Here is a 13,312-nt window from a genome sequence, read left to right on the forward strand (position 1 = left end):
CTGGATCTGGGAGTGGGGGAGGGCAGTTATAGGCAGCAAGACGCTGTGCCTCACTACGCGGGTGTGGAATGTGTGTGGGAGCTCATGCTTGGATTGAAAAGACTAAATTCATGAGAAGTTAAAATGAGGCTGGAAGATTCGCCAAACTTGCAGTAAAGGAAGAATTTCCGGAGGGAAAACCTCAATCTGAAAGACATTTCTGAGATTAAAAGTTCCCCCCAGGCTGAGAAAGAAAAATTACAGAAGTACTATCTATCTCTCTCTCTCTCCTTTTTCTCCCTCTTTTTTCTCTCTCTCCTTTTTCTCTCTTTTCTCTCTCCTTTTTCCCTCTCTCTTTCCTCTTCCTCCTTTTCTCTCTCTCGCTCTCTCTCTATCAGAGATGAACAATTTTTTCACTCAAGGGAATTCTCTACCCCAGAGGTATACGATGCTCAGTTGTTGAGTATATTCAGGACTGAGAAAAATAGATTTTTGGTTGCTTATGGAATCAAAGGATCTGGAGACAGGACAGGAAAGTGTACTCGGTGTAAAATTCAGCCATGATGTAGCCTACTCCTCCTAACATCCTATGGTACTTAATGAGTTCTGATATCATGATTTGGTGGATTTTTATGTTTGAGGATGAAGTCCATTTTCAAGTTATTTCTTTAAAAATAGAGTATGTGACATGATTACAGATCCTGTTGATGAGCAGTAAATTCATAGAAGATCTTTTTTCTGCTGTTTACAGACAGACCATTCAGAGTGCTGTTTCTGAGCACAGTCAGAACACGGCACACCTACAAAGAACCACCAACATCTTTGAGACGGAGAGATGCTCAGCTCGAAGAGTCCACAGAGGACCTGGAATATGGCTTCTTGTCTAGTTATAGAATGCTGAATACCATTCTCACCAGGACGCAGTCCCTTGTGGCAGTAGTTGGAGATCCGGTAGCTCTTTGTTCCATTGGCAAATGTCGGTGAGTTGGTGGTTTTCTGTTGCAGTTAGGATGTGTAAGTAGCAAGAGTGTATTGATATAGTTGAAGTAACTTAATTGGTGTGACAATTACTTGAATGTTATTGAAGTGCACCATGACTGCATTATCATTGTATACTCATGTGCTTTCAGGTTGTGATTAGATATTTGATATATCTTCAATAATCATGAGGTTGGAATGACATAAGCTAGGAAAATGGTCCTTGAGTTGTTGACTGAGATCAATGACTGGCTTTCCCTTGCTCTGTGTCAGCTATAATTTGAAAAATTATGTTGTGTTCCCAATAAAATAAACCATACTAATGACAATTACAAGTAGTGCTGAAATACTCTAATTGAAGACTAAAGAAGGTATTGAGATGATTTATGCTGTATCACACTCAATCCAAAATAGAATATAATAAAGGATTAATTTAGTTGCTCTTGAGCAGAACCAAAGTCCTTATATTGTTGCTTGGTGATTTAATGTAGAGTACCTAATGAAGAAAGGAATGGAAAAATGAGCATTATAGTCAACAATTTTATGCCCAAATGTTACACTGTAATATGTAAGTGTTAAACCCAACTTGGGTATTCCATGCAGCAGTGCTAGAATCCAATGTTGGTATCTTGCACATAATTGCTGGAATCCAGCGTTGATATTACCTACAAAAATATCCTGACCTCATCCTGAAATTGGTGTAACTTATTCATGCCCTACTCCTTTATGACTCTTCAATCTCAGCAATGTTCTCAAGAGAGGTACAAAATGGTGCCCTGATGCTTAGCCACTGGAGGATGGAAATATTGATGGATGAGTCAGGTTGTATGTATGCCTATGTGGCTGGTTACAATGTGTTATGGACAGAGTCCTCGGAGGAGCTAGATTGCCTAACCCCTAAGCTATAGTATGGTGCAGGATGGCCTCCAAATAAAATCTTTATCCTTGACAACTGGGGTTACTGCTGCATTGGTGAAAACTAAGAGAAAGACTTCCTTTGTTACACAGCATGAAGCTGCACCACAAAACTGCAACCAGGAATGGCCGTAGGAAAGAAAAATTATCAATGGGAAGTGAAGATTGGAAGTTTAAAAAAAAAGTTGAGCGATAACCAAAAAATTTATGCAGAATTTTAACATCAGTGTGTACAGAGTTTGAATGACAACAAAATTGCTCTACCTTTTATTTCATTGACAACAAAGAATCAGAGTCCTGATCATGCCTGTTATCAGTTGGATTACTATGAAGTGGTCATTCATTAGATAATCCTTAGTCTTTGAGGTGAAGTTTTTCTGCAAAATTTGCCATCAATGACTTTTCTCGAAGTATTTTCACCCTTTATTAAAACATAATTGATTCCCAACTGAAATAATGCCCTATAAATTTCTAAGGATTGTTACCAATGTAATGCTTAAACTTTTGGTGAATACTAAGCCCCTTTTCTATCAGAGACCCACATAATTTAAATGATGCAGGACGGTGGAATCAAGCAGCAGTGACCCAATGTCTCAGTGATCAAGTGGAAATATTATGAGCATTTTGCACTGTTTGTCAATGACAAATTATGATGCAGCACAGGACTTGTGTGCAGGCACTGAATAACTTCCATGTTTGTTTACAAAATAGTAATTAGTTGTGCGAAGCACTTTGAGACCTGCTGAAAATGTGATCTATACAACTGCAAATATTACCATTATTAATGTCAGTGGCATAGCTTGTTAGGAGTTGGACTTCAGATGGTGACAGATATGCATGAGCCTTTCACATTTATTATTAGAGTTGAGGATGGAGAGAGCAAGATGAAAATGGTTCAAGAAGGCCATTTGTAGAGAAAAAGAACCAGGTGGATCTTTGATCTTCAGGTTGTCATCTTGACAGTGGAGAGCAAAGCCCAGTAGGACTTGTTGTGATCAAGCCAGAACTGATGATGGTTGACTATGTGTGCCAGGGACACTTAAAATTGCACCACTTGGACTTGGGATGAGAATGGAGGTTGTAGCGGGGGAATGATCAGGATGACGGACTTAAGATTTTGTTGAGAATGAGGGCATCAGAGTGGACGAATTGTAGGAGGGATTATCATGATGAATGGAGGGCCAAATACTAGGCAGCTCTGACTTTGAGAGGGCAGAAGTAAGTGCCTTGGAGAAGAGCTTTTACCTGGCAGATTCTGATGGAAACAGTCTCAATGGATAAAAAAAAATACAGATAGAACAGTAATATAAAATGCATTATATTAGAGTAAGGATGTGATAGCATTAAAACAGGAGCTGAATTATTTCTATGACCCTGATACAATTATCCCTTTCTTAACTCCACTCAGCATGGATTACACTTAGCCATAACTCTGTGTCCACTGCCATGGGAGATATGCTAATATGATGTAAATATAATAACGATGCTGTTGGCTTTGTTATCTCATCTGTTAGGTCAAATTGGTATAGATTTAGATTGTGCTTTGATTCTAGAAGTATTAATATTGAATTTTGGTTGAGGAAATTGTACCTTTAGGAAAATTGGGTGGACCTTTATCTTGAACCCTTCAACTATCCAGTCAAGAGTATGATAGTATTGAGTAAAACTGCCTGAACACAGTGATACCTGATCAATGGGGCTGGGAACAGATCAGTGACTTGACCACAAAGCAAGCTTTCTGTATGACAATGTGTCAACAAACAAAATAAACAAAGAACAAAACCCCAATATTAGTGCTGTTAATTGAGGAAGAAAGTTGGGCAGGACATGAGACCTTTTAAATAATGCTGGAACAAATTGTTTAAAATCTCAGATATAAAAACAAAAAACTACTACGGATGCTGGAAATCCAAAACAAAAACAGAATTACCTGGAAAAACTCAGCAGGTCTGGCAGCATCGGCGGAGAAGAAAAGTCGACGTTTCGAGTCCTCATGACCCTTCAACAGAACTGAGTATAGTTAGGAGAGGGGTGAAATATAAGCTGGTTTAAGGTGGGGGGGTTGGGGGGGGAGAGAGAGAAGTTGAGGGTGGGGTGGTTGTAGGGACAAGCAAGCAGTGATAGGAGCAGATAATCAAAAGATGTCACAGACAAAAGGATCAAAGAGGTGTTGAAGGTGGTGATATTATCTAAGAAAATGTGCTAATTAAGAATGGATGGCAGGACACTCAAGGTACAGCTCTAGTGGGGTGAGGTGGAAAGACTGACAAGGTATTAGTTGTAGATTTAAAAATAATGGAAATAGATGGGAAAAGAAAAATCTATATAAATTATTGAAAAAAACAAAAGGGAGGGGGAAGAAACGGGGTGGGGATGGGGGGAGGGAGTTTAAGATCTAAAGTTGTTGAATTCAATATTCAGCCCGGAAGGCTGTAAAGTGCCTAGTCGGAAGATGAGGTGCTGTTCCTCCAGTTTGCGTTGGGCTTCACTGGAACAATGCAGCAAGCCAAGGACAGACATGTGGGCAAGAGAGCAGGGTGGAGTGTTAAAATGGCAAGCGGCAGGGAGGTTTGGGTCTTTCTTGCGGACAGACCGCAGGTGTTCTGCAAAGCGGTCGCCCAGTTTGCATTTGGTCTCTCCAATGTAGAGAAGACCGCATTGGGAGCAACGAATGCAGTAAACTAAGTTAGGGGAAATGCAAGTGAAATGCTGCTTCACTCGAAAGGAGTGTTTGGGCCCTTGGACGGTGAGGAGAGAGGAAGTGAAGGGGCAGGTGTTGCATCTTCTGCGTGGGCATGGGGAGGTGCCGTAGGTGGGGCTTGAGGAGTAGGGGGTGATGGAGGAGTGGACCAGGGTATCCCGGAGGGAACGATCCCTACGGAATGCCGCCAGGGGGGGGTGAAGGGAAGATGTGTTTGGTGGTGGCATCATGCTGGAGTTGGCGGAAATGGCGGAGGATGATCCTTTGAATGCGGAGGCTGGTGGGGTGATAAGTGAGGACAAGGGGGACCCTATCATGTTTCTGGGAGGGAGGAGAAGGCGTGAGGGCAGATGCGCGGGAGATGGGCCGGACACGGTTGAGGGCCCTGTCAACAACCGTGGGTGGAAAACCACCGTTAAGGAAGAAGGAGGACATGTCAGAGCAACTGTTTTTGAAGGTAGCGTCATCAGAACAGATGCGACGGAGGCGAAGGAACTGAGAGAATGGGATGGAGTCCTTACAGGAGGCGGGGTGTGAGGAGCTGTAGTCGAGGTAGCTGTGGGAGTCGGTAGGCTTGTAATGGATATTGGTGGACAGTCTATCATCAGAAATTGAGACAGAGAGGTCAGGGAAGGGAAGGGAAGTGTCAGAGATGGACCATGTGAAAATGATGGAGGGGTGGAGATTGGATGCAAAATTAATGAATTTTTCCAAGTCCAGACGAGAGCATGAAGCCGTACCGAAGTAATCATCGATGTACCGGAGAAAGAGTTGTGGGAGGGGGCCGGAGTAGGACTGGAACAAGGAATGTTCCACATACCCCATAAAGAGACAGGCATAGTTGGGGCCCATGCGGGTACCCATAGCCACACCTTTTATTTGGAGGAAGTGAGAGGAGTTAAAGGAGAAATTGTTCAGTGTGAGAACAAGTTCAGCCAGACGGAGGAGAGTAGTGGTGGATGGGCATTGTTCGGGCCTCTGTTCAAGGAAGAAGATAAGGGCCCTCAGACCATCCTGGTGGGGGATGGCGGTGTAGAGGGATTGGACGTCCATGGTGAAGAAGAAGCGGTTGGGGCTAGGGAACTGGAAATTGTTGATGTGACGTAAGGTGTCAGAGGAATCACGGATGTAGGTGGGAAGGGACTGGACAAGGGGAGAGAGAAGGGAGTCAAGATAACGAGAAATGAGTTCCATGGGGCAGGAACAGGCTGACACGATCGGTCTGCCGGGACAGTTCTGTTTGTGGATTTTGCAACACCTGCCCCTTCACTTCCTCTCTCCTCACCGTCCAAGGGCCCAAACACTCCTTTTGAGTGAAGCAGCATTTCACTTGCATTTCCCCTAACTTAGTTTACTGCATTCGTTGCTCCCAATGCGGTCTCCTCTACATTGGAGAGACCAAACGCAAACTGGGCGACCGCTTTGCAGAACACCTGCGGTCTGTCCGCAAGAAAGACCCAAACCTCCCTGCCGCTTGCCATTTTAACACTCCACCCTGTTCTCTTGCCCACATGTCTGTCCTTGGCTTGCTGCATTGTTCCAGTGAAGCCCAACGCAAACTGGAGAAACAGCACCTCATCTTCCGACTAGGCACTTTACAGCCTTCCGGGCTGAATATTGAATTCAACAACTTTAGATCTTAAACTCCCTCCCCCCATCCCCACCCCGTTTCTTCCCCCTCCCTTTTGTTTTTTTCAATAATTTATATAGATTTTTCTTTTCCCATCTATTTCCATTATTTTTAAATCTACAACTAATACCTTGTCAGTCTTTCCACCTCACCCCACTAGAGCTGTACCTTGAGTGTCCTGCCATCCATTCTTAATTAGCACATTTTCTTAGATAATATCACCACCTTCAACACCTCTTTGATCCTTTTGTCTGTGACATCTTTTGATTATCTGCTCCTATCACTGCTTGCTTGTCCCTACAACCACCCCACCCTCAACTTCTCTCTCTCTCTCTCTCTCTCCCAACCCCCCCCACCCCACCCCCCACCTTAAACCAGCTTATATTTCACCCCTCTCCTAACTATACTCAGTTCTGTTGAAGGGTCATGAGGACTCGAAACGTCCACTCTTTTCTTCTCCGCCGATGCTGCCAGACCTGCTGAGTTTTTCCAGGTAATTCTGTTTTTGTTTAAAATCTCCTCTGAAATAGAAAACCCCTGATGGTATAGCACTATTTCAGTACTGCACTAGATTGTCAATCTAGTTTGGAGCTCGACATGGCATAACTCAAGGCAGGAGTGCCACCAACTAAACAAAACTGACTTCTATCATGAACTGCTGCATAGGTGCACACATATTGGAATGAAGTAATTTGTGTAATGATGCTGCTTGTGTACAGCTCCTGTAAATCTACTGATAGGAACTTATTGAGTTGGATCCCACTATCCAAGAGCAGGCTTGGTTTAGACTTGGTTAAAACAAGAAAGCTGCTTGCTAAATGGCCACAGAGGATGGTCAAATTATAGTCATGTATTCTCTTTACCCCTGTTATCCTTTACCCCTTCTACTTTTTCTGTTTCATTGTTTTCCTTCCTAACATTCCCCTTGCCTGTGACTCTTCCTTTGATTTCTTTTGTATAATATACAAATCATTTGTATGTTGCTCCACAGCTTAAAAGCACATTTTTTTGCTTGGAGTATTTTATTATTCATTTAAAAAAACACATTTGCTTACTTAGAAGTTGAATTTATGTTTCATTTGAGATGAGTTGCAGGAATTCCTGTCCTTTTTGCGGTACAAGAACGTTAGAGTTTATTGGAGAGAAGTTTAATGTTACTATTTTTGTTGGATTTTTAAAAATTCTTTCATGGGATGTGGGTGTCGCTGGCATGGCCAGCATTTGTTGCCTATCCCTAATTGCCCTTGAAAGGTCGTTTCAGAGGGCAGTTAAGAGTCAGCCACATTGTTGTAGGTCTAGAGTAACATGTAGGGTAAGGATGGTAGAGTAAGGACCAGGTAAGGATGGCAGATTTCCTCCCCTAAAGAACATTAGTGAACCAGATGGATTTTTGCAACAATTGATGATAGTTTCATGGTCACTATCACTGAAACTAGCTTTCTATTCCAGATTTATTAACTGAATTCAAATTCCACCAGCTGCTGTGGTGGGATTTGAACCATGTCCCCAGAGCATTAGCCTGGGTCTCTGGATTACTAGTCCAGCTAGTAATTTACCACAATGCCATTGTCTCTCATACATGGATAGACCATGACATATTTTAGGAAGATGGCAGTAGCATGAAATAGCTTTCTGTTAGGTGTAAAATGTGAATTTACCTTTGAATAGCAGCGTTTTATTATTGTGATGAATACAACTGATCAGCTCTGGACAGTACTATCATATTAGAAAGCTGCTTATCTGGTCTATTTGAGGTCACTTACCCCACTGCTATGTTTAGCAAGCTTGCTGGAGTCTTTTGAGGAGGTAACAGAGTGGTTGATAATGGCAATGCTGCTGATGGCACAATTTCAAAGTTTGTAGATGATATGAAACTTGGAAGCATTGTGAACTATGAGGAGGATTATGTGGAACTTCAAAAGGACATAAACAGGTTTGTGGAATGGGTGGACAGGTGGCAGATGAAGTTCCATGCGGAGAGATGTGAAGTGATTCATTTTGGTAGGAAGACCATGGAGAGAGAATATAAAATAAAGGGTACAATTCTGAAGGGGATGCAGCAGCAGAGGAACCTGGGTGTATATGTGCATAAATCATTGACGGTGGTAGGTCAGGTTGAGAGAGCGGTTAATAAAGCACACAAGTATCCTTGGCTTTATTAATAGGGGCATAAAATACGAGAGCAAGGAGGTCATGTTGAACTTGCATAGGACACTAGTTTGGCCTCAGCTGGAGTATTGCGTCCAGTTCTGGGCCCTGCACTTTAAGAAGGATGTGAAGGCATTGGAGAGAGTGAAGAAAAGATTCACAAGAATGATTCCAAGGATGAGGAATTTCAGTTATGAAGATAGATTGGAGCAGCTGGGACTATTTTCCTTGGAGAAAAGAAAGCCAAGAGGAGATTTGATAGAAGTAGCAAAAATCATGAGGGATCTGAACAGAATAGATACAGAGAAACATCCCAGTTGTGAAATGATCACGAACGAGAGGGCACAGATTTAAAGTAATTGGCAAACGAAGCAAAAGTGATATGAGAAAATACTTTTTCATGTAGCGTGTGGTTAAGGTCTGAAATGCATTGTCTGAGAGCGTGGTGGAGGCTAGTTCAATCAACGTATTCAAAAGAGAATTAGACTGTTATCTGAAAAGGAAAAATGTGCAGAGAGGGAGGAGGGGGGTGGGGGGGGGAGGGAATGGCACTTGGTGAATCACTCATATGATGGGCTGAATTGTCTCTTTCTGCACTGTAACAACCCTGTGATTCTGTGATGATACATGCACCTTGACTTCTGTGCTGATGCTTTGTGACTTAATTGAGCATTAGTGCCCACTTAAGAGTTTGCCAAATATATCATCAGATTTGAGGTTGTGTGAACACCATTTATTAATTCTATTGTTCTAATTTTTTTTTAAAGATAAACTAAAATTAAAAATTGGAATATAGAGGAAAGTGGTTTCTGCTTTGATCAACTCTGTAGCCTATGTAATACTATGTCCAGAGGATGTCAAGCACACAACCTTACTGAAAGATCTCCAGTATGCAGACTTTGTGCTTTTAATCATGAGGGTTCAATTTACAAATGACAAGTAGTCGCTTGGTAGAACTTGAGTATTGTTGAAAAAAGAGACATGCTGTTGAAACTTCTCATCTTGCACTCATCAGGATAGATGCAAGAATGCCAAATTTCAAAGATAGCAACAATTTATATTGCATGAGAAAAGGGCACTGATTGGTTGGCAATTTGGCTCTGATTGGTTGAGGCTCTGCTATGGAGAATGCATCCGGGTGCTATTATCCCCCATGCTTTTGTTCATTGTAAAAAAGAAGCAATTTATTGTTCCCTGCAGAGGAATATATGTAACTTCTAGTAAGGATAAGTGCTACATTGTGAGTCTGACTGTTAATCCTAAATTGGTTGTTTAGCATAATTCTTAGCACACTTGGGATTGTTCAGCAAATGCTGCCCAATGTTAGACGTTATGTTCTGAGTCTTGCAAGCACAGGCTGGTTGAGTACATTCAGTACTCTGCCTATTGCGAACAGCTGAAGAGTTATGCCGTTTGATATGATGAGCAAATTGTTGGGACGTACTGTCTACCCACTTGGTGTCGCAACAGCACTGAAATTTATATACCACGTTACTCATTTGTGTGGTAAGCAGAATGCCTTTAGTTAGTGGAAAATGCCACTTGTGTTGCTACTGCACATTAGCAGAGTGAATCACCTGTTATTCAAATTTTTGAGATATCTTCCCCTTCAAGGGTAACCTGAGGTAGACCAGGCAATTTTCAGGTCCGAAAGTGGTGGCTTTAGGTCCATTTGTGAGTGTGCATGAAAGAAAGACAATGACCTGATTGAAGTAGCCATTATCCCGCTGGATAGCTTTGATATGCACTATTTCAGCATCAAGCTTGCATGGTGAGCAAGTGGGCTCAGGCCCTATTTACGGCATTACCAATAAGGCCAATCCTCCAGCACATGGAGCTGTAGGAATCCCAATGCATATATTGGCCAGTGAAGGTAGCCTTCCGGTAGACATTAATAGAGAACCTATTAGCAGATTTCTCAACTAGCATGTTGAGGAAAGAGAGCTTGTTATACTGCTCCATTTCAAAGGTGAATTTGAGCATGGAATGGAATGCATTAAGACGTGTAAGGAAATTCTTACAGCTGCAGAATCAAATAAAGCAAGCATGTCATCTATGTATTGGAAAACTGCAAGGGATTAGGGGTTTGAGTGTCATTTCATCAAAAATTCGTTTCTCGTGGGAACTGATGAAAATGCCAGTGAGAGCTGGGCCTAGAGGGGAAATCATGGCAAAACCGTCTATTTGGGTATACATAGTGTCATTAAAGTTGAACTCAACTCTGAGAGCTGCTAAGTTCATAAGTTCAGTGAATAAAGATTCAGAAAATGGTAGCACGCCTAGATTGCCATGATATAATGATGTTGCGCAAAGGTCTATGGCTTCCTTGAGTAACACATTTGTGAATAGGTTTGCAATGTTGAACAAGCACATTGACGTGGCATTGCTATCGATATGCAGGTTGCATATAGTCGTCGCAAATGTAAAGGAATCCTTTACCATGCATGTGAAACACTCACGCAGAACTGGTTGTCGCAACTCACTCAACTATTTGGCTAATTCATATTTTCAGAACCAGCAATAATCATGTGACATCATTTTTATATGTCTTGGGCAGCCCATACAAACATAGATATAGTACCCAGGTGATTGTCTGGACACTTTGCTAATGGGATAGGACGTTCTTAATGGCAGGTCCAATTTCGTATCCGTTTGATCCGTTTGACCTGCCACCAAGCTTGACCTCAAGGCCCTGCTCAAAAGCAAGGTACAAAAAGACTCGTTAGGCTTGTGTAAAAGTAATGATAGCCTAGTGGCATATATATTAGGACTTCCCCTCATGGTTCACTGCGTCCAAGTATGTATGGGCTGCCCAAGATACACACAAGTGATGTCCCATTGCGCCCTATCTTGTTTATAACTGGTTGTGCATGACATGAAGTGGCCAAATGGTTGACTGAATTGCTACTACCAGTTCTGAGTAAGTATTCCACATACACAGTTAAGGATCCCTTAACATTTGCAAAGACTATGCGCAATCTGCATATCGATAGCAATGCCGTGCCTACGTGTTCATTCAACATTGCGAGCCTATTCACTAATGTGCTGCTCAAGGAAGCCATAGACACTTGGCCCATGTTATTATATCATAGCAATCTAGATGTGCCACCATTTTCTGAATCTGTATTCATTGAGCATATGAACTTAGCAACTTGTGAAGTTGAGTTCAGCTTTAAAGACACCATGTCATCTGGAGTTTAGAAGAATGAGAGGTGATCTCATTCAAACATACAAAATTCTTATGGAGCTCGACAGGGTAGATGCAGGAAGGATGAATCCCCTGGCTGAGGGGTCTAGAACCAGGGGACACAGCCTCAGAATAAGGGGCAGGTCAGTTAGAACTGAGATGAGGAGGGTTTTCTTCACTCAGAGGGTGGTGAATTTTTGGAATTATCTGCCCTAGTGGGCTGTGGAGGCTCAGTTGTTGAGCATGTTCAAAACTGAGATCCATAGATTTTTACATATTAAAAACATCAAGGGATATGGAGATAGTGTTGAAATAGAAGATCAGCCATGATCTTATTGAATGGCGGAGCAGGCTCAAAGGCCTGAATGGCCTACTCCTGCTCCTATTTCTAATGTTCTTATGTATGCCCAAATAGATAGTGTTGCCATGGGTTCCCCTCCAGGCCCAGCTCTCGCTAACATTTTCATTGGTTTCCACGAGAAACGCATTTTTGATGGCATGACCCTCTACCTCTTGCATTTTTGCAATACGAAAATGATACGTTTACTAAATTTGAATCTGCAGCTGCATGTAAGAATTTTCTTACACACCTTAATGCGTTCGTCCCACGTTCAAATTCACCTTTGAAGTGGAGCGATCTAATGAGCTCCCTTTCCTTGACGCGCTAGATGAGAAATCCAGTAATGGGATCTCCACTACTGTCAACTGAAAGCCTATCTTCAATGGTCAATATAAGCTTTGGGATACCTATAGCTCCACACGCTAAAAGGTTGGCCTTATTGGCAATCCCTTGAATAGAGTCCAAGCCATTTGCTTATTGTGCAAGCTTAATGCCTAAATTGGACACATCAAAGGTATCCTGCGGGATAATGGCTACCTCGATTAAATCATTGCTCGCTCTGTATCACCATACTCACAAATGGACCTAAGGCCGCCACATTGGGACCTGATAAGTGCTCAGTCTACCTCAAGTTACCCTGGAAGAGTAAGGTATCTCAAAAATTTGATTAATGGATGAGACTCACCATTTCACTCTGCTACTGTGCAGTAGCAACACAAGTGGTATTTAACACCAAAAGGATACTGCCGTCAAGCCAAAATGATGTTCTGCCTACCACAGAAATGCGTAATGTGACATTTGAATTTAAGTGCCAGTATGATGCAGGTACATAGGCCATACATTCCAACAACTGGTGGTTTGTATCAAACAGCATGTGCCTTTGACTGGTCACAATAGGCAGTGTACTGACCGTACTCAACCAGCTCGTGCTTGCAAAACTCAGAACAACATGTCTAATGTTAGATGTGATCCTGTGATTGGGCAACACTTGCTGAAGAATCCCAAGTATGCTAAGAATTAGACTAACAACCAATTTAAGATTATCAATCGGGCTAACAATGTAACTCACATACACTTGCTAGAAGCTACATATATTCAGATGCAGGGACCTATCCTCTGCAGGTAGGAAGAATTTGTCCAGGCTCCAGGCATTGAACCTAATTGAACAAAAGCATGGGGGTGCCATAGCTCCCTGATGCATTCTTCATTCTAGCACCTCGACCAATCAGAGCTGATGTGCCAACCAATCAGCACCTTTTTCTCATGCAGTATAAATTCCTGCTACCTTTGAAATTTGGCATTCTCACGCCCTGTCCTGATGAGTGTAAAACGAAAAGCTTTGACAGATGTATTTTTTTCAGCAGTACAAATGACACACTATAAGTCAAAATGGTGATGGTTTGATGCTCACTATGATTTCAGACAAAAGTGCTT

The 13,312-nt window shown here is 42.2% G+C and overlaps 1 protein-coding gene across 5 annotated transcripts in view; it reads left to right on the forward strand.

The window, feature by feature from the left end:
* LOC144690711 (putative helicase with zinc finger domain) overlaps positions 1 to 13,312 on the forward strand; it is a 453,895-nt gene that overhangs the window by 250,601 nt on the left and 189,982 nt on the right. For all 5 annotated transcript variants that reach the window (XM_078558475.1, XM_078558473.1, XM_078558477.1 and 2 more), the window contains one exon: positions 731 to 959. In XM_078558475.1, the coding sequence (XP_078414601.1) occupies positions 731 to 959 (229 nt within the window). The remainder of the gene's footprint in view (positions 1 to 730; positions 960 to 13,312) is intronic.

Source organism: Cetorhinus maximus, chromosome 15 (genome assembly GCF_964194155.1).
Source record: "Cetorhinus maximus chromosome 15, sCetMax3.hap1.1, whole genome shotgun sequence".
In the NCBI taxonomy this organism is placed as follows: domain Eukaryota; kingdom Metazoa; phylum Chordata; class Chondrichthyes; order Lamniformes; family Cetorhinidae; genus Cetorhinus; species Cetorhinus maximus.